This window comes from Scyliorhinus torazame, chromosome 2 (assembly GCF_047496885.1).
Source record: "Scyliorhinus torazame isolate Kashiwa2021f chromosome 2, sScyTor2.1, whole genome shotgun sequence".
Classification (NCBI taxonomy): domain Eukaryota; kingdom Metazoa; phylum Chordata; class Chondrichthyes; order Carcharhiniformes; family Scyliorhinidae; genus Scyliorhinus; species Scyliorhinus torazame.
Genome location: NC_092708.1, coordinates 402,454,704 through 402,475,870, shown reverse-complemented (window position 1 = coordinate 402,475,870; position 21,167 = coordinate 402,454,704). Strand labels below are relative to the sequence as shown.

General features: G+C 52.8%; 1 protein-coding gene across 1 annotated transcript in view; it reads left to right on the top strand.

Moving 5' to 3' along the window:
* The window catches only part of flvcr2a (FLVCR choline and putative heme transporter 2a), a 390,222-nt gene that overhangs the window by 252,428 nt on the left and 116,627 nt on the right, over positions 1-21,167 (top strand). The window contains exon 6 of the mRNA XM_072494542.1: positions 7,390-7,449. Within this exon, the coding sequence (XP_072350643.1) occupies positions 7,390-7,449 (60 nt within the window). The remainder of the gene's footprint in view (positions 1-7,389; positions 7,450-21,167) is intronic.

Sequence of the window (21,167 nt, the reverse complement as noted above, 5' to 3'; positions counted from 1 at the left end):
GCGGAGACTGTCCTGTCCACTGTTGTGTTTGATTGCGGAGACTCTGTCCTGTCCACTGTTGTGTTTGATTGTGGAGTCTCTGTCCTGTCCACTGTTGTGTTTGATTGTGGAGACTCTGTCCTGTCCACTGTTGTGTTTGATTGCGGAGACTCTGTCCTGTCCACTGTTGTGTTTGATTGTGGAGACTGTCCTGTCCACTGTTGTGTTTGATTGTGGAGACTCTGTCCTGTCCACTGTTGTGTTTGATTGTGGAGACTCTGTCCTGTCCAATGTTGTGTTTGATTGTGGATACTGTCCTGTCCACTGTTGTGTTTGATTGTGGAGACTGTCCTGTCCACTGTTGTGTTTGATTGTGGAGACTGTCCTGTCCACTGTTGTGTTTGATTGTGGAGACTCTGTCCTGTCCACTGTTGTGTTTGATTGTGGAGACTGTCCTGTCCACTGTTGTGTTTGATTGTGGAGACTCTGTCCTGTCCACTGTTGTGTTTGATTGTGGAGACTCTGTCCTGTCCACTGTTGTGTTTGATTGCGGAGACTCTGTCCTGTCCACTGTTGTGTTTGATTGTGGAGACTCTGTCCTGTCCACTGTTGTGTTTGAATGTGGAGACTCTGTCCTGTCCACTGTTGTGTTTGATTGTGGAGACTGTCCTGTCCACTGTTGTGTTTGATTGTGGAGACTCTGTCCTGTCCACTGTTGTGTTTGATTGTGGAGACTGTCCTGTCCACTGTTGTGTTTGATTGTGGAGACTCTGTCCTGTCCACTGTTGTGTTTGAATGTGGAGACTCTGTCCTGTCCACTGTTGTGTTTGATTGTGGAGACTCTGTCCTGTCCACTGTTGTGTTTGAATGTGGAGACTCTGTCCTGTCCACTGTTGTGTTTGATTGTGGAGACTCTGTCCTGTCCACTGTTGTGTTTGATTGTGGAGACTCTGTCCTGTCCACTGTTGTGTTTGATTGTGGAGACTCTGTCCTGTCCAATGTTGTGTTTGATTGTGGAGACTCTGTCCTGTCCACTGTTGTGTTTGATTGTGGAGACTGTCCTGTCCACTGTTGTGTTTGATTTTGGAGACTGTCGTGTCCACTGTTGTGTTTGATTGTGGAGACTGTCCTGTCCACTGTTGTGTTTGATTGCGGAGACTCTGTCCTGTCCACTGTTGTGTTTGATTGTGGAGACTCTGTCCTGTCCACTGTTGTGTTTGATTGCGGAGACTCTGTCCTGTCCACTATTGTGTTTGATTGTGGAGTCTCTGTCCTGTCCACTGTTGTGTTTGATTGTGGAGACTCTGTCCTGTCCACTGTTGTGTTTGATTGTGGAGACTCTGTCCTGTCCACTGTTGTGTTTGATTGCGGAGACTCTGTCCTGTCCACTGTTGTGTTTGATTGTGGAGACTGTCCTGTCCACTGTTGTGTTTGATTGTGGAGACTCTGTCCTGTCCACTGTTGTGTTTGATTGTGGAGACTCTGTCCTGTCCAATGTTGTGTTTGATTGTGGATACTGTCCTGTCCACTGTTGTGTTTGATTGTGGAGACTGTCCTGTCCACTGTTGTGTTTGATTGTGGAGACTGTCCTGTCCACTGTTGTGTTTGATTGTGGAGACTCTGTCCTGTCCACTGTTGTGTTTGATTGTGGAGACTGTCCTGTCCACTGTTGTATTTGATTGTGGAGACTCTGTCCTGTCCACTGTTGTGTTTGATTGTGGAGACTCTGTCCTGTCCACTGTTGTGTTTGATTGCGGAGACTCTGTCCTGTCCACTGTTGTGTTTGATTGTGGAGACTCTGTCCTGTCCACTGTTGTGTTTGAATGTGGAGACTCTGTCCTGTCCACTGTTGTGTTTGATTGTGGAGACTGTCCTGTCCACTGTTGTGTTTGATTGTGGAGACTCTGTCCTGTCCACTGTTGTGTTTGATTGTGGAGACTGTCCTGTCCACTGTTGTGTTTGATTGTGGAGACTCTGTCCTGTCCACTGTTGTGTTTGAATGTGGAGACTCTGTCCTGTCCACTGTTGTGTTTGATTGTGGAGACTCTGTCCTGTCCACTGTTGTGTTTGAATGTGGAGACTCTGTCCTGTCCACTGTTGTGTTTGATTGTGGAGACTCTGTCCTGTCCACTGTTGTGTTTGATTGTGGAGACTCTGTCCTGTCCACTGTTGTGTTTGATTGTGGAGACTCTGTCCTGTCCAATGTTGTGTTTGATTGCGGAGACTGTCCTGTCCACTGTTGTGTTTGATTGCGGAGACTGTCCTGTCCACTGTTGTGTTTGATTGTGGAGACTGTCCTGTCCACTGTTGTGTTTGATTGTGGAGACTCTGTCCTGTCCACTGTTGTGTTTGATTGTGGAGACTGTCCTGTCCACTGTTGTGTTTGATTGTGGAGACTGTCCTGTCCACTGTTGTGTTTGATTGTGGAGACTCTGTCCTGTCCACTGTTGTGTTTGATTGCGGAGACTCTGTCCTGTCCACTGTTGTGTTTGATTTTGGAGACTGTCCTGTCCACTGTTGTGTTTGATTGTGGAGACTGTCCTGTCCACTGTTGTGTTTGATTGTGGAGACTGTCCTGTCCACTGTTGTGTTTGATTGTGGAGACTGTCCTGTCCACTGTTATGTTTGTTTGTGGAGACTCTGTCCTGTCCACTGTTGTGTTTGATTGTGGAGACTGTCCTGTCCACTGTTGTGTTTGATTGTGGAGACTCTGTCCTGTCCACTGTTGTGTTTGAATGTGGAGACTGTCCTGTCCACTGTTGTGTTTGATTGCGGAGACTCTGTCCTGTCCACTGTTGTGTTTGATTGTGGAGACTCTGTCCTGTCCACTGTTGTGTTTGATTGTGGAGACTCTGTCCTGTCCACTGTTGTGTTTGATTGTGGAGACTCTGTCCTGTCCACTGTTGTGTTTGATTGTGGAGACTGTCCTGTCCACTGTTGTGTTTGATTGTGGAGACTCTGTCCTGTCCACTGTTGTGTTTGATTGTGGAGACTGTCCTGTCCACTGTTGTGTTTGATTGTGGAGACTGTCCTGTCCACTGTTGTGTTTGATTGCGGAGACTCTGTCCTGTCCACTGTTGTGTTTGATTGTGGAGACTGTCCTGTCCACTGTTGTGTTTGATTGTGGAGACTGTCCTGTCCACTGTTGTGTTTGATTGTGGAGACTGTCCTGTCCACTGTTGTGTTTGATTGTGGAGACTCTGTCCTGTCCACTGTTGTGTTTGATTGTGGAGACTCTGTCCTGTCCACTGTTGTGTTTGATTGTGGAGACTGTCCTGTCCACTGTTGTGTTTGATTGTGGAGACTCTGTCCTGTCCACTGTTGTGTTTGATTGTGGAGACTCTGTCCTGTCCACTGTTGTGTTTGATTGTGGAGACTCTGTCCTGTCCACTGTTGTGTTTGATTGTGGAGACTGTCCTGTCCACTGTTGTGTTTGATTGTGGAGACTGTCCTGTCCACTGTTGTGTTTGATTGTGGAGACTCTGTCCTGTCCACTGTTGTGTTTGATTGTGGAGACTCTGTCCTGTCCACTGTTGTGTTTGATTGTGGAGACTGTCCTGTCCACTGTTGTGTTTGATTGTGGAGACTGTCCTGTCCACTGTTGTGTTTGATTGCGGAGACTCTGTCCTGTCCACTGTTGTGTTTGATTGTGGAGACTCTGTCCTGTCCACTGTTGTGTTTGATTGCGGAGACTCTGTCCTGTCCACTGTTGTGTTTGATTGTGGAGACTGTCCTGTCCACTGTTGTGTTTGATTGTGGAGACTCTGTCCTGTCCACTGTTGTGTTTGATTGTGGAGACTGTCCTGTCCACTGTTGTGTTTGATTGTGGAGACTCTGTCCTGTCCACTGTTGTGTTTGAATGTGGAGACTGTCCTGTCCACTGTTGTGTTTGATTGTGGAGACTCTGTCCTGTCCACTGTTGTGTTTGATTGTGGAGACTCTGTCCTGTCCACTGTTGTGTTTGATTGCGGAGACTGTCCTGTCCACTGTTGTGTTTGATTGTGGAGACTCTGTCCTGTCCACTGTTGTGTTTGATTGTGGAGACTGTCCTGTCCACTGTTGTGTTTGATTGTGGAGACTCTGTCCTGTCCACTGTTGTGTTTGATTGCGGAGACTCTGTCCTGTCCACTGTTGTGTTTGATTGTGGAGACTCTGTCCTGTCCACTGTTGTGTTTGATTGTGGAGACTGTCCTGTCCACTGTTGTGTTTGATTGCGGAAACTCTGTCCTGTCCACTGTTGTGTTTGTTTGTGGAGACTGTCCTGTCCACTGTTGTGTTTGATTGTGGAGACTCTGTCCTGTCCACTGTTGTGTTTGATTGTGGAGACTGTCCTGTCCACTGTTGTGTTTGATTGTGGAGACTCTGTCCTGTCCACTGTTGTGTTTGATTGTGGAGACTGTCCTGTCCACTGTTGTGTTTGATTGTGGAGACTGTCCTGTCCACTGTTGTGTTTGATTGTGGAGACTCTGTCCTGTCCACTGTTGTGTTTGATTGCGGAGACTGTCCTGTCCACTGTTGTGTTTGATTGTGGAGACTCTGTCCTGTCCACTGTTGTGTTTGATTGTGGAGACTGTCCTGTCCACTGTTGTGTTTGATTGTGGAGACTCTGTCCTGTCCACTGTTGTGTTTGATTGCGGAGACTCTGTCCTGTCCACTGTTGTGTTTGATTGTGGAGACTCTGTCCTGTCCACTGTTGTGTTTGATTGTGGAGACTGTCCTGTCCACTGTTGTGTTCGATTGCGGAAACTCTGTCCTGTCCACTGTTGTGTTTGTTTGTGGAGACTGTCCTGTCCACTGTTGTGTTTGATTGTGGAGACTCTGTCCTGTCCACTGTTGTGTTTGATTGTGGAGACTGTCCTGTCCACTGTTGTGTTTGATTGTGGAGACTGTCCTGTCCACTGTTGTGTTTGATTGTGGAGACTCTGTCCTGTCCACTGTTGTGTTTGATTGTGGAGACTGTCCTGTCCACTGTTGTGTTTGATTGCGGAAACTCTGTCCTGTCCACTGTTGTGTTTGTTTGTGGAGACTGTCCTGTCCACTGTTGTGTTTGATTGTGGAGACTCTGTCCTGTCCACTGTTGTGTTTGATTGCGGTGACTCTGTCCTGTCCACTGTTGTGTTTGATTGTGGAGACTGTCCTGTCCACTGTTGTGTTTGATTGTGGAGACTGTCCTGTCCACTGTTGTGTTTGATTGTGGAGACTCTGTCCTGTCCACTGTTGTGTTTGTTTGTGGAGACTCTGTCCTGTCCACTGTTGTGTTTGATTGTGGAGACTCTGTCCTGTCCACTGTTGTGTTTGATTGTGGAGACTGTCCTGTCCACTGTTGTGTTTGATTGCGGAGACTCTGTCCTGTCCACTGTTGTGTTTGATTGTGGAGACTGTCCTGTCCACTGTTGTGTTTGATTGTGGAGACTCTGTCCTGTCCACTGTTGTGTTTGATTGTGGAGACTGTCCTGTCCACTGTTGTGTTTGATTGTGGAGACTGTCCTGTCCACTGTTGTGTTTGATTGTGGAGACTCTGTCCTGTCCACTGTTGTGTTTGATTGTGGAGACTGTCCTGTCCACTGTTGTGTTTGATTGCGGAGACTGTCCTGTCCACTGTTGTGTTTGATTGTGGAGACTCTGTCCAGTCCACTGTTGTGTTTGATTGTGGAGACTCTGTCCTGTCCACTATTGTGTTTGATTGTGGGGACTGTCCTGTCCACTGTTGTGTTTGATTGCGGAGACTGTCCTGTCCACTGTTGTGTTTGATTGTGGAGACTGTCCTGTCCACTGTTGTGTTTGATTGTGGAGACTCTGTCCTGTCCACTGTTGTGTTTGATTGTGGAGACTGTCCTGTCCACTGTTGTGTTTGATTGTGGAGACTCTGTCCTGTCCACTGTTGTGTTTGGTTGTGGAGACTCTGTCCTGTCCACTGTTGTGCTTGATTGTGGAGACTCTGTCCTGACAACTGTTGTGTTTGATTGTGGATACTCTGTCCAGTCCACTGTTGTGTTTGATTGTGGAGACTGTCCTGTCCACTGTTGTGTTTGGTTGTGGAGACTCTGTCCTGTCCACTGTTGTGCTTGATTGTGGAGACTCTGTCCTGACAACTGTTGTGTTTGATTGTGGATACTCTGTCCAGTCCACTGTTGTGTTTGATTGCAGAGACTCTGTCCTTATTGCGCTTCTGAATTTCATCTGAGTATTGAAAAAACAATATTCTGCCATCTTGAACTAATCAGAACAATGGAAAAAACCTCATGAACAGACCCAAGGCCTTTGGCCCTGAATAGTCCCAGTTTCCCTCAGATTATCCCGGGAGGGCAAGATATCTCCGAGATCTGAGCGACAGTGAAGCTCACTGTTTTTCTCTGCTGCCATGCTGTAGCAACACTAGTGGAACGAGTCACTAACAGGATGCTGCTGTCAACCCAATAAAGACATTCTGCCTATCACACAAATGAACAATGTGGTATATGAATTTCTGTGCCAGTGTGATGCTCAGTATTTAGGCCAAAGACTGGCAGATTGCATCAAACAGCATGTCCCAGCCACTGTTCACAACAAGTAAGGTACAGATCATACCCAACCAGTCCATGTGTGCAGAACTCAGAACACACTGTCAAACATTAGCTGTGATTCGAGAATTGGACAACATTTTCTCAATAATCCTCAGTGTGCTAAGCATTACACTGGCAACCAATTTAAGATCATCAGTTGGGCTCACAGTGTGGCGCATGTGTGCGTCCTAGAAGCTACATATATTAATAAACAGGGTCCTTTTCTTTGCAGATATAAAGGACATCTACACACACTGTGCCTGTTTCAACTTAACAAAATAAGTGACAGCCATTTGCTGATTCATTCCTCAGGGCAATGTCTTGACCAATCAGGGTCAAACTGCCTGGTTTAAATTTACCAACAATACTTGGCAGTTCACTGTCAGTCACCACTAACTGGTGCAACCTCCATGGCAACGCCCCTGCTAATCTAAATCTATTTGCCAACCAATCAATACTCTCTACTCATCCAGTATGAAATTGTTTTTTCCTCTGACTTTTGTATTCTTGTGATTGTTCTGGTGAGTGCAAGATGAAAAGCTTCAACAAAATATATATTTTCAGCAATACTCAAGTTCTGTATTACTAAACCACTATTTGTTTTTAATCTGTAATTTAATTTCCCACTTTCACAGTTGCCTTATGGAAGGGTTAGAAAATTGCTCCAGTATCAATGACTTCTGTTGCCTTGCTGGTCAATTCTATCAAGGGTCTGGGTCTTTCTGTGCTTGTAAATGATCACTGTTTACATTTTAAATCTTTTCTTCCTAAATTCTGCTCTGCCAAAGAATATAATAATTGCTTTATAATTGCCATTATATTTATTTTGAATACTGACTTCCCAAATTGTTCTTGTTGCATTGTACAGAATGATTATTAGTTTTTTGTTTATTTGCTTGCAAGAAGGACGCCATGGAAAACCATGCAGGTAAGAGTTTTATTTTGTGTTTTGAAAAATATAATCCGAAATAATAGTGAATATGGGTTAGATACAGGACAGCCACATTTTGGAAGCTGTGCATTCTTTGCAGTTTGTAACTGTCCAGGGAGAGTTAGTTGAGAGGTTTATATACACTGGATATCTGTATCCTGTAGCAAAGGGGGCCTATTACCTTCACTAAATGACTTTCGAATGCTGTGGGGGTCTTTTTGGTCATTATTTACCCTGAGGACGGTCTCCTGTTGTACTTATTGAATTATTATTCATGTCCTGTCCTAAATGGGCAGCATGGTAGCATTGTGGATAGCGCAATTGCTTCACAGCTCCAGGGTCCCAGGTTCGATTCCGGCTTGGGTCACTGTCTGTGCGGAGTCTGCACATCGTCCCCGTGTGTGCGTGGGTTTCCTCCGGGTGCTCTGGTTTCCTCCCACAATCCAAAGATGTGCAGGTTAGGTGGATTGGCCATGATAAATTGCCCTTAGTGTCCAAAATTGCCCTTAGTGTTGGGTGGGGTTACTGGGTTATGGGGATAGGGTGGAGGTGTTGACCTTGGGTAGGGTGCTCTTTCCAAGAGCCAGTGCAGACTCGATGGGCCGAATGGCCTCCTTCTGCACTGTAAATTCTATGATTATCAGAAGCTTCCAGTTAAGCTTCACCAACTTATTTTCGGATTATTATCAGTGGAAATTAATTTGTTTTATTTGTGTGTGAATGTTGTCAGTAAATGGAACACAGCATTGCCAATGTTCCAGTCGATTCACAAACATGCTGCATTTTAAGTTTCTCACATGAATCAAAAGCATGAAACCATCTGTGAATCATCAGTGTTGGCAATGCTGGATAGATGTCTGTTCAAAACTACTCAAATCATGTGCATGCTATTTATTCCTCATTTTTCAACCATATGTGCCGACCTCACACCCTTCTTGTACTGCTTCTAGTCACCCACAGGACAGCATGTCTCCAAAGATGGTGAGGAGTATGCTAATGTTAACAGAATGATTGTTGTGTACAGTGTCTCAAAACTGGAATGTGCAGATGTGTCTTTAACTTAATCCAAGGCCATTGAGCGGACTGGCTGCTTTCCTCATAGTTATGCTGGGGAGCTGACTGTGTCTTAAACAATCCACATCAATTCTAATTGACTGGAAGGTTAGTCCCATTTCAGTCCCAAGACTGTCCATCACTTAGACTTGCTTCAACGGATGAGCTGATTGGAATCTTGTCAGATTGACTGACATATGGGAAGAGAGCTGTGAGTTCCGCTGACGATTGCCTGTTAGAATTCTGTGTCTGTTCCAGAGTGAGTATTGACCTTATTGAGGAATGGGTTTCTGAACACTACAGAGGCTGATTAATGGAGGTGAATTTAAAAACCTAGCTGATCGAGCGATAGAAAAACAATGAATATCGGAAATCTGAAATAAAATGATGTTGTAACAATACAATGGGTTAGTCAGTATTTACAGCCATAAAACTGCTACAGTGCAGAAGGAGGCCATTCTGCCCATTGAGTCTGCACGGACCCTCTGAAAGAGATCAACGGAGGCCCACACCCGCCCTATCCTATCGGTGTAACCCTGTAACCCCACCCAACCTGCATACCTTTGGACAATGAGGGATAATTGACCACGGCCAATCCACCTAACCCGCACATCTTTGGAGTGTGGGAGGAAACCGGAGCACCCGGAGGAAACCCACGCACACACAGAGAGAATGTGTCGACTCTGCACAGTCACCCAAGGCCGGAATTGAACCCAGGTCCCTGGCGCTATGAGGTAGCCGTGATAATCACTCTGTCACCCCGGGTCCCTGGCACTGTGAGGCAGCCGTGCTAACCACTGTGCCACCGTGCGGTAAAAGGTGAAGTAATGTTAAAGTGTGCTGAATCAGCAATTAATGGCTAATTAGGGTGAGATTCATGTCCGCGAACTTCAGCGAAAATGTGGTGTGAGTATAAAAATATGTTTTTACAGCAATGTATCCATCTGAAAAACATCAACTAATCCAAAGCCCATATCTTTCTCCTCCTCCGAAACAGTCAACTCCCTTCTAAGTTTAAGACTTTGCCCTCTTGTAAATTCCATGACTTTGTTCGAGGTTTATTTATTTTGTCTGTGTCCTTGGGGTCTGGGGTCCTTGAGGTTTGGGTTTAGGGTTGGGTTAGGGTTTAGAGTTAGGTTTTGGATTAGAGTTAGGTTTAGGGTGAGGTGTTGGGTTAGGTTTTCGGATAAGGGTTCGTGTTGGGTTTACGATTAGGGTTTCGGGCTAGAGTTGGGTGGGTTTAGGGGTGGTCTTAGGGTTGGGTTTAGGGATGGATCCAGGGTTAGGATTAAGGTTGAGTTTAGAGGTTGGCGTTAGATTTCGGGTTAGGTTTGGGTTTAGGGTTGTGTTTTGGGTTAGGGCTATGATTGGGTTTACAATTAGGGTCAGGGTTTGGTTACTGCTGATTCCAATCAGTTCCTTTGGTTTTCACTCTTTTGTCTTCAGTGTGTGTTTTTGTCATCAGACAATGACCAGAAAATTCAAGCTTTTTCATGAAATGAACAAGTACAGAACTTTAGCATCTCAACAGATAGCAATGATCTCTTCATGAGACTGGTTTTATATTCAGTAACAATTGCTTGTTTTAATTCAGATACGTACTTCAGCCAGTACTCTAGATGAATTGGTAAATGTTTTAAAAATTGAAAGAAGCAAAGTGTGTTAATTGTAATCCTTTGTGGATATGTTGTGTTGAAGGAATTCAGCTGGCAAAGCTCCCTTGTTGCTCGAGTTTGTTTTGGCTGTTAATGTGTTACTGCAACGGTTGTCTGGATAATGCAAAGTGTGGGATGGGCTTAAATTTGACTATTCCTCAGCTCTAAATTCTGAAAACAATTATTGGGCTATCTCATGGTATTAGCAAACCATTTCATGTTTAAAAGAAAGTGACAGTTAATGTACACAAGACATATCCAATTAAGGTGATGTGTCCAACATCTGAGGTCCAGTACACAATTTCCACACAAAGTAATAAGAAGCCATTTCTGCAGATTCTGGAGCCTCATTGAACCACCGAACCTTACAGCACAGATATCTCCGGCAGCTCTTTGAGAAAAGTATTCACTTAACCCCATTCCTCCCCCCTTGCCCCACACCTTTCCTGCTGTTGTCAGTGCTTCTAGTGTCATGTTATCTGTGTTCACTCAACAGCCAAGGAAATAATTTTTCCTGATTTTAGCACTCAAAAGCAAGAGAATTTTGAAGATCTCAATCGGATCTCCTCTTAACCTTCTTCACTCTCCGAAAACCAACCCTGTTTCTTTGGTCGCCCTCTCTATAGAATCATAGGGTGGTCACAAGACAGAAGGACACAGTTGTCCACTGGTCCTTCTGTCAATGGAAACAATTTAACAAGACCATAAGACATAGGAGCAGAATTAAGGCCACTCGGCCCACTGAGTCTGCTCCACCATTCAATCATGGCTGATATTTTTCTCTACCCCTGTCTCCTGTCTTCTCCCCATTACCCCATATCCTCTTTCTTCCTATTTACAGACCCTTCATCATAGAACATAGAACATTACAGCGCAGTACAGGCCCTTCGGCCCTCGATGTTGCGCCGACCTGTGAAACCACTCTAAAGCCCTACTACACTATTCCCTTATCGTCCATATGTCTATCCAATGACCATTTGAATGCCCTTAGTGTTGGCGAGTCCAGTACTGTTGCAGGCAGGGCATTCCACGCCCTTACTACTCTCTGAGTAAAGAACCTACCTCTGACCTCTGTCTTATATCTATCTCCCCTCAATTTAAAGCTATGTCCCCTCGTGCTAGATATCACCATCCGAGGAAAAAGGCTCTCACTGTCCACCCTATCCAATCCTCTGATCATCTTGTATGTCTCAATTAAGTCACCTCTTAACTTTCTTCTCTCTAACGAAAACAGCCTTAAGTCCCTCAGCCTTTCCTCATAAGATCTTCCCTCCATACCAGGCAACATCCTGGTAAATCTCCTCTGCACCCTTTCCAATGCTTCCACGTCCTTCCTATAATGCGGTGACCAGAACTGCACGCAATACTCCAAATGCGGCTGCACCAGAGTTTTCTACAGCTGCAACATGACCTCATGGCTCTGAAACCCAATCCCTCTACCAATAAAAGCTAACACACCGTAAGCCTTCTTAACAACCCTCTCACCCCGGGTGGCAACTTTCAGGGATCTATGTACATGGACACCGAGATCTCTCTGCTCATCCACACTACCAAGAATCTTACCATTAGCCCAGTACTCTGTATTCCTGTTACTCCTTCCAAAATGAATCACCCATCGCTTTTCTGCATTAAACTCCATTTGCCACCTCTCAGCCCAGGTCTGCAGCTTATCTATGTCCGTCTGTATCCTGCAACATCCTTCCGCACTGTCCACAACTCCATCGACTTTAGTGTCATCTGCAAATTTACTCACCCATCCTTCTACGCCCTCCTCCAGGTCATTTGTAAAAATGACAAACAGCAGTGGCCCCAAAACAGATCCTTGTGGTACACCACTAGTAACTGGACTCCAGGCTGAACATTTCCCATCAACCACCACCCTTTGTCTTCTTCCAGCTAGCCAATTTCTGATCCAAACTCCTAAATCACAATGAATCCCATGCCTCCGTATTTTCTGCAGTAGCCTACCGTGGGGAACCTTATCAAACGCTTTACTGAAATCCATATACACCATATATTATCATTTGAACACCTTTGATTAAATCTCCTCTCAATCTTCTCTTTTATAAAGAGAGCTATCCAACTTCTCCAATCTGTCCTGACAACTTCAGTCCCTCATCACTGGAAACATTCCTGGAAATATTTTTTTATTTAGTCTTTGGTAGGATGTGGGTGTGTCCGCCTGGGCCAGCATGTGTTGCCCATCCCTAAGTGCCCTTGAACTGAGTGGCTTTCTGGGCCATTTCAGAGGGCAGTTAAGAATCAACCACATTGCTGTGGGTCTGGAGTCACAGGTCGGCCAGACCGGGTAAATTTCCTTCCCTAAAGGACGTTAGTAAACCAGATGGTTTGTGAGTACAGTCGGCAGTGGTTACATGTTCATTCAATTGAGACTAGTCTTCGATTACAGATTTTATGAATTGAATGATTAATTCCATTACCTTCATCAACCCTCTCATTTGACCTCAGCAAATCTGAGCTGGCTTTTGTAGGAGCAGTTTCAAGACCTGTGTACTGAGTCAGCTTCCACGTGGGGTTATTCCCTGTGGCTCAGCTCAGTACCGAGAGGAACAAACACGGCAACCTGGGCAAGGCGGCTATTTAATCAGGCTTGTTACGCGTACACGGAGAACAGACTGGATATCGGCCAAGATCTGTTCTGCCAAACAAAGACACGAAACAGCCTCCCCGATCAGGCGCCGGAATGCGGCGACTAGGGGCTTTTCACAGTAACTTCTTTTGAAGCCTACTTGTGACAATAAGCGATTTTCATTTCATTTCATTTCAATTCATTTCAATAGCCCACCCCAGTTGGACGCGATCCAATCCCTGAAGGTACTACTTTTAAACTTATCCAATAGAATCGCAAGCCGTGTTTAAACTTCACCAATAGAATCGCAAGCAGTGTTTAAACTTATCCAATAGAATCGCAAGCAGTGTTTAAACTTATCCAATAGAATCGCAAGCAGTGTTTAAACTTATCCAATAGAATCGCAAGCAGTGTTTAAACTTATCCAATAGAATCGCAAGCAGTGCATGATTGATCCTCATCCTGACAGCTGTGTCCAATCCCAGCAGCCCGTGCTGACTGTTTGTGAGAAACAGAACAACAGAACCAGCACCCTGAATTGTTTCACAAAGACAAGGGGCGGGATTCTCCCCGACCCGGTGGGGCGGGGGGTCTTGGCGCCGAGGAGTGGCGTGAACCACTCCGGCGTCGGGCCGCCCCAAAGGTGCGGAAGCTTCCGCACCTTCAGTGCTAGGCATGCCCCGGAGTGGTTTGTGCCCCGCTGGCCAGCAGGAAAGGGGCTTGGCGCCACGCCAACCGGCGCCGAAGAGCCTCCGCTGGCCGGCGCGAGTTGGCGCATGCGCGGGAGCGCCAGCGCGTGCTGGCGTCATCCCCGCGCATGCGCAGAAGGCTTAGTTTCTGCACCGGCAATGGCGGACTGCTACAGCCACCGGTGCGGAACAATAGTGCCTCCACGGCACAGGCCTGCCCGCAGATCGGTGGGCCCCGATCATGGGCCAGGCCACCATGGGGGCACCTCCCAGGGCCAGATGGCCCTGCGCCCCCCCAAGAACCCCGCAGCCTGCCCGCGGCGCCAGGTCCCACCGGTAAGGACCTACTCCAATTTATGCCGACGGGACTGGCAAAAAACGGGCGGGACTTCGGTCCATCGCGGGCCGGAGAATTCGGGCAGCCCCAGTGCCCATTGAGTCGCGACGGTCCCCGCCATTCTCCAAGATGGGCGGCGCGATTCACGCCGGCCCGGCGGGAGGTCGGAGAATCCCGCCCAAGATGTCAGAAATAATGGGCGAAATTCTCCGTTATCGGCGCAAAATCCGCATAAACGGCGCAAATCCGACTTGCGTCACGCCGGAAAAATGAGTCAAAAGTCTCCGGCCCGAAATGGGCTAGCAGCGCCGTAACGGGATCCGCGCTTGCGCAGTGGTTCACGCCGTGCAGCGTCATACGCGCTGCACGGCGTGACGGCTCATAAGGCCGCGCTGCTCCCCCCCCACCCGACCGGAACTCCCGACCGGAACACCCGACTGGATGGCTGGCCGTCGCTCAGCCCCGAGGTTCGAGTCACGCGATGTGGAGGCGCTCCTGGACGCGGTGGAGCAGAGGAGGGACGCCCTGTATCCCGGGCACGGCCGCAGAGTTGCCCCACGCCACAGCCGGCGTCTGTGGAGGGAGGTGGCAGAGGCCGTCACCGCTGTGGCCCTGACACCACGGACAGGCACCCAGTGCCACAAGAAGGTGAACGACCTCGTCAGAGCAGGCAGGGTGAGCCTCCCCCATATCCCCCCTCCCCCATATCCCCCATATCCCCCCTCCCCATATCCCCCCCTCCCCATATCCCCCCTCCCCCATATCCCCCCTCCCTCATATCCCCCCTCCCCCATATCCCCCCTCCCCCATATCCCCCTCCCCCATATCCCCCCTCCCCATATCCCCCCTCCCCATATCCCCCCTCCCCCATATCCCCCTCCCCATATCCCTCCCTCCCCCATATCCCCCCTCCCCCATATTCCCCCTCCCCCATATCCCACTCCCCCATATCCCCCTCCCCATATCCCCCCTCCCCATATCCTCCCTCCCCATATCCCTCCCCATATCCCCCCTCCCCCATATCCCCCCTCCCCCATATCCCCCCTCCCCATATCCCCCCTCCCCATATCCCCCCTCCCCCACATCCCCCCTCCCCCACATCCCCCCTCCCCCATATCCCCCCTCCCCCATATCCCCCCCTCCCCCATGTCCCCCCTCCCCCATATCCCTAAGTGAATCCAGCCCTAACCTTAACCTCTGCAATGCACGCGCAACCGATGGCGTGCATTCATATACCTGCCTAACAGTGTTGCCTTTTACCCCTGCCACCCCCCCCCCCAACAGGAGAAGCGCGCACACAACAATAGGGAGCATGTGAGGACTGGAGGAGGCCCAGCTGATGAGAGGCCACTGACCGAACACGAGGAAAGGGCCCTGGAACTGGCTGGCGGACCTGAGGACCGGGAGGTTGCTGATGCAGAGGTCGGGGGCGTACTAACAAGTGAACCACCGACAGCCCGTCCCCATATCCCCCCTCCCCTATATCCCCCTCCCCATATCACCTGATCACTGCCTGATGTCTAACCATGCATGCTTCATTGTGTATCGCAGGACCAAACGTCCAGGCACCCATCCCCGCAGATGCAGACCGCCCGCAGGATGCCACTCGGAGGCCACGGGAGACGGAGAGACCCGCACCCTCCAGCGTGCGACGCCCGCAGGATGCCCCTCGGAGACCACGGGAGACGGAGAGACCCGGACCCTCCAGCTTGCGACGCCCGCAGGATGCCCCTCGCACAACACGGAGACGGAGAGACCTGGAGCAACAGGGAGACGACGCCCCCGTCACGTGCGGGAGCGACCACCCAGCGACGAGGGGGGCAGCCACAGGCCCCCGTCACATCCGAGCCAGGACAGCACTACCCAGGACACCACTACCCGGGACAGTACTACCCAGGAAGACAAAATACCGGACAGTGACTCAGAGTGGATGGGTGGAGACGAACCCCCACCCCAAAGTGCCATGGACTCAGAGTGGGACGAAGAGCACGACACAACGCCACTGCTGTCACCAACACCCTCCACCATCGCAGAAACACTCACCTCGGTTGGGCACTTTAGTGATGAGGCGTCTGGTACACTCACTGGTGCGCACAACACAGCCGTCCCGGTACAGCAGGTGGAGGTAGGAGCAGCAGAGGGACCGGGCGGTCGGAGGGCAGCCCAGCCCAAGCGAACATCTGCCGCCCAGATGGATCCCGGGTTCCTGGAGTTACCACACCCACACATAGATCCGATGCAACCACCGACCCGGAGACGAGCGAAGAGGGTGACGGGCGGCTTGCGGCGGCTGCAGTCGCAGGTGGAGGAGTCCACCCGCGTCCAGGAGCTGGGAGTGGTGCCGGTCATGCGTGCCACCCAGGCCGCCACCGCACGGGTGGCGTCCGCGGTGGAGGCAATGGGTGCGACGGTGTCAGACATGGGGAACGGTTTGCGAGGCCTGGGGCTTTCCGTGCAGGCGGCGTCTGTGGCCCAGGACACGGCTGCCCTCTCACAGGAGGCCATGAGCCCGTGCCAGCGCCAGATGGCAGAGGCGCTCAACACCATAGCCCAGTCTCTGCACGCCATAGCCCAGTCTCAGCAGGCCATGGCCCAGTCTCAACAGGCCATAGCCCAGTCTCTGCAGGCCATGGCCCAGTCTCAGCAGGCCATGGCCCAGTCTCTGCAGGCCATGGCCCAGTCTCTGCAGGCCATGGCCCAGTCTCTGCAGGCCATAGCCCAGTCTCAGCAGGCCATAGCCCAGTCTCAGCAGGCCATGGCCCAGTCTCAACAGGCCATCGCTGAGGGCATCGGCGCCAGTGGCCATGTGCGAGCCGGCGTCGCACTGTCACAGACAGGGTTTGCCAACCCCCTGGGCTCCATGGCTGCAAACCTGCAGACCCCTGTCGATACCAGCACGGGCCTCCAGGACTGGCAGCGCCAGATGTCGGGGGGCGTCGGATGGCCAGTCCGTTCGCATCCCCCACCCATGTAGAGGCCTGGGGGCCATCGGGCACCCCGAGGGAAGAGGAGGTGGTGTGGTCCGTCCCGGCTCCCCCTGTAGGGGAGGTTCCGGAACACCATGACACCTCGGACTCCCCCCCTTCCGTCCCAGGTGCATCGGGTGGGCAACGGGCAGGACAGGCTGGCAGCTCGCCATCCCAGTCGCCCGGGCCGCAGCCTGGCCCATCTAGGCCAGGACGCCCCAGGAAACGGCCGCCAAAGGGATCCCGTGTCAGAGGGCAGAAATCACAGGAGTCCACCTCCAGTTCTGCTGTACCGTCTGGGGAACCACGTAGACGTAGTCAAAGGGCCCGTAAGGCCAAACAATTAGACACTGAGTAAGTTGGCACGGGTGCAGGGCACAGATGAGTTTTAGGGGCTAGGGCACGTGCATGAACTCCTTTGGTTATTAAAGTCAATGTTACACCTACAGAAGCTGCCTTTGTGCTCCGTCCAAAGCGTGCGGGGGTGTCATGTATGTTGAGCGCAAGTGTGTGTGTGAGGGGTGGTCTTACCTCAGCCCCAGGTGAGGCTGCCCCCTTCCCCCTGGGCCGCCATCAACATCCCCCGGGGCAGAGGACGGGACCGTGCGCTGCAGTGTCACTGCCGCATGCAGGGATGGTCCGGGTGGATGGTGGTACTGTGGCCATGGGTCAGACATAGTCCAACGATGTGGAGCCAGGAGCTCACCACAGGGCGGGTTGTCATCATCCTCCATGGCCTGCAATAGACACGCGTCCACCCGCAACTGTGTGAGCCCGGCCCGTTGTGCCGCAGGTGGATCGGCAATGGGGGGGGGGGGGGTGTGCATGCGGGTGGGGTGGGTGGGGTTGGGGAGGGGGGTGAGAGTGCTGGGTGGGTGGATGGGTGGGGGGTGTGGGTGGTCGGCTGTTGCCATGGTGTGCGGTCTGTGGCCATACTACCCGATTTTCACGCCCATCTAGTCAGTGAAGCGGGCGTCTATCAGTCTGTCCCGTGCCCGCTGGGCCAGCCGGTAATGGTGGACAGCCACCCGCCTGTGTCTACCCCGTCTGCCCTGACCATTGCCCCCATCCCCCTCATCTGGGGAGGACTGCGCCTCTTCCTGCTGCTCCTCCACTCCGCCCTCCTCTGCCTGCGGCACATCGCCCCTCTGCTGGGCTATATTGTGCAGGACGCAGCACGCCACAATGATGCGGCCGACCCTATCTGACCGATACTGGAGGGCACCCCCAGAGAGGTCCAGGCACCTGAAACGCATCTTCAGCACGCCAAAGCACCTCTCTATCACTCCCCTTGTCGCTACATGGGCATCATTGTAGCGGTTCTCCGCCTCATTGCGTGGCCTCCGTATAGGCGTCATCAGCCACGATCGCACTGGGTAGCCCCTGTCGCCCAGCAACCAGCCCCTCAGCCGGGGATGGCGTCCCTCGTACATGCTGGGGATGGATGACCGCGACAACACGTATGAGTCGTGTACACTGCCTGGTTAACGGGTGCAGACGTGCAGGATCATCATGCGGTGGTCGCAGACCACCTGTACGTTCATCGAATAGGTCCCCTTCCTATTGGTGAACACGGCCCTGTTATCTGCAGGTGGCCGCACAGCGAGGTGCATCCCATCGATCGCGCCCTGGACCATGGGGAACCCGGCCACGGCAGAGAAGCCCACAGCCCGGGCATCTTGGCTGGCCCGGTCCACGGGGAAGCGGATGTAGCGGTGCGCCATGGCATATAGGGCATCTGTCACTGCCCAGATGCACCGGTGCACCGATGTCTGCGATATGCCGGACAGGTCCCCACTCGGTGCCTGGAATGACCCCGTTGCATAAAAGTTCAGGGCCACCGTAACCTTGACGGACACGGGGAGAGCGTGTCCCCCGCCAGTGCCACGCGGTGACAGGTGTGCCAGCAGGTGGCAGATGGGTGCCACGGTTTCCCGCCTCATCCGGAGTCTCCTACTGCATTCCCGGTCCGTGAGGTCCTGGTATGACTGCCGGGGCCGGTACACACGGGGCGCCCTCGGGTGCCTCCGTTGCCGTGGGGCCGCGATGTCCTCCTCCCCCTCCTCGTCCTGTCGGTCAGGTGTCCCTCCAGCCTGGGCGGCAGCCGCCTGCCCCTCTGCGGCAGCCTGCGCCGCCTCTCTGGCACGCTCCTCCTCCTCATCCAGGGCAACATGGACATTAGCGGCTGCCGCTACGGCGGCCAACATCGCTGGATGATCGGAAAACATGACGGCCTGGTGGGGGGGGGGGGGGGGAACGACGACATGTCATCATTGCCCATATCCCCTCCTCCCCCCACCCAGGTGGCATGGACCGCATGGGTCCAACTGTTGGAGGCTGGCACCTGGCCAGGTGGACCAACTCACTTGCCCTCGCACCCCCCCTCCCCGGCACGGACCCCAACCTCCTCCCCGGCACGTCCCCCACCCCCCCCCCCCATCTTCCTCCCCGGCACGGACCCCAACCTCCTCCCCGGCACGGACCCCCCCTCCCCATCCTCCTCCCCGGCACGGACCCCCCCCATCCCCCTCCCCGGCACGGACCCCAACCTCCTCCCCGGCACGGACCCCCCCCCCATCCTCCTCCCCGGCACAGACCCCCCCATCCTCCCCGACACAGACCCCCCCCCCCATCCCCCTCCCCGGCACGGACCCCAACCTCCTCCCCGGCACGGACCTCCCCCCCCCCCATCCTCCTCCCCGGCACGGACCCCCCCATCCCCCTCCCCGGCACAGACCCCAACCTCCTCCCCGGCACGGACCCCCCCCCCCCCCCCAACCTCCTCCCCGGCACGGACCCCAACCTCCTCCCCGGCACGGAGCCCCCATCCCCCTCCCCGGCACGGACCCCCCCCATCCCCCTCCCCGGCACGGACCCCAACCTCCTCCCCGGCACGGACCCCCCCCCCATCCTCCTCCCCGGCACAGACCCCCCCATCCTCCCCGACACGGACCCCCCCATCCCCCTCCCCGGCACGTACCCCAACCTCCTCCCCGGCACGGACCCCCCCAACCTCCTCCCCGGCACGGACCCCAACCTCCTCCCCGGCACGGAGCCCCCATCCCCCTCCCCGGCACGGACCCCCCCCATCCCCCTCCCCGGCACGGACCCCAACCTCCTCCCCGGCACGGACGCCCAATCCTCCTCCCCGGCACTGACACCCCCCCCCCCATCCTCCTCCCCGGCACGGACCCCCCCATCCCCCTCCCCGGCACGGATCCCAACCTCCTCCCCGGCACGGACCCCCCCCATCCTCCTCCCGGCATGGACCCCCCCCATCCCCCTCCCCGGCACGGAACCCCCCCCATCCCCCTCCCCGGCACGGACCCCAACCTCCTCCCCGGCACGGGCCCCCCCCCCCCATCCTCCTCCCCGGCACGGACCCCCCCCCATCCCCCTCCCCGGCACGGACCCCCCCATCCCCCTCCCCGGCACGGACCCCAACCTCCTCCCCGGCACGGGACCCCCCCCCCCATCCTCCTCCCCGGCACGGATCCCCCTCCCCGGCAGGGACCCCCCCCCCCATCCCCCTCCCTGGCACGGACCCCCCTCCCGGCACTCCCCCGGAGCCCAGCCCACTCTAACCCCGCCGCACACACACACACACACAACCCGAGACACACCTCTCCCCACACATTCAGACTGCGGCCACGCCATCGCCTGCCCAGCGGCCAACCCCCCAGGCCGTCACTCACCTCCACGCTGGTCGGCGTGAACCTGGAGCACAGGTTCACGCCGATGAAAAGGAGGTTTGATTCACGTCGACGTGAACGGTCATCACGTCGACGGGACTTCGGCCCATCCGGAAGGGAGAATATCGGCAGGCCCAAAGTCGGCTGCCTTGCGCAGACCCGTGACATTCTCCGCGGCAGCGGCGCCATTAACGCCCGCCGACTTTTCTCCCTTCTGAGACTTCGGCAACCGGCGGGGGCGGGATTCACTGCGGCCAACGGCCATTCTCCGACCCGCTGCGGGGTCGGAGAATGACGCCCAATGTCCTTTTGATCAAGTTAGCTATCCTAAATCCCATTTGATTACTGATTATTGCTATGTCCTAAAAATACATGTTTAATGGTTAATAATGATTACTCAGTCCTATAATTCATCTCAATCCTGAATAAAACAACTTATGTAAAACTACTCGAGTGGCATGCGAACGATTCAATTTTAAGGGGTATCATCACTGAGCCCCCCCCCCCCCCCCTCAGCTTTCTTAAATAATTCACAATTATCAAAATGGCAATTTAATTTTACCCTGGATTATTCTTTCCAAAAGCCTACCATCACTGAAGTTAAACTGATTTGCCTGTAGTTGCCATGTTTATGTTTACATCGGGGGCGATTCTCCTGGTTGTTAGCCCCAGCCGGGGTACCCGCTGGTCAATTGAATTGGGCATGAGACCCAAAGCAGGATTCTCGCCTGGC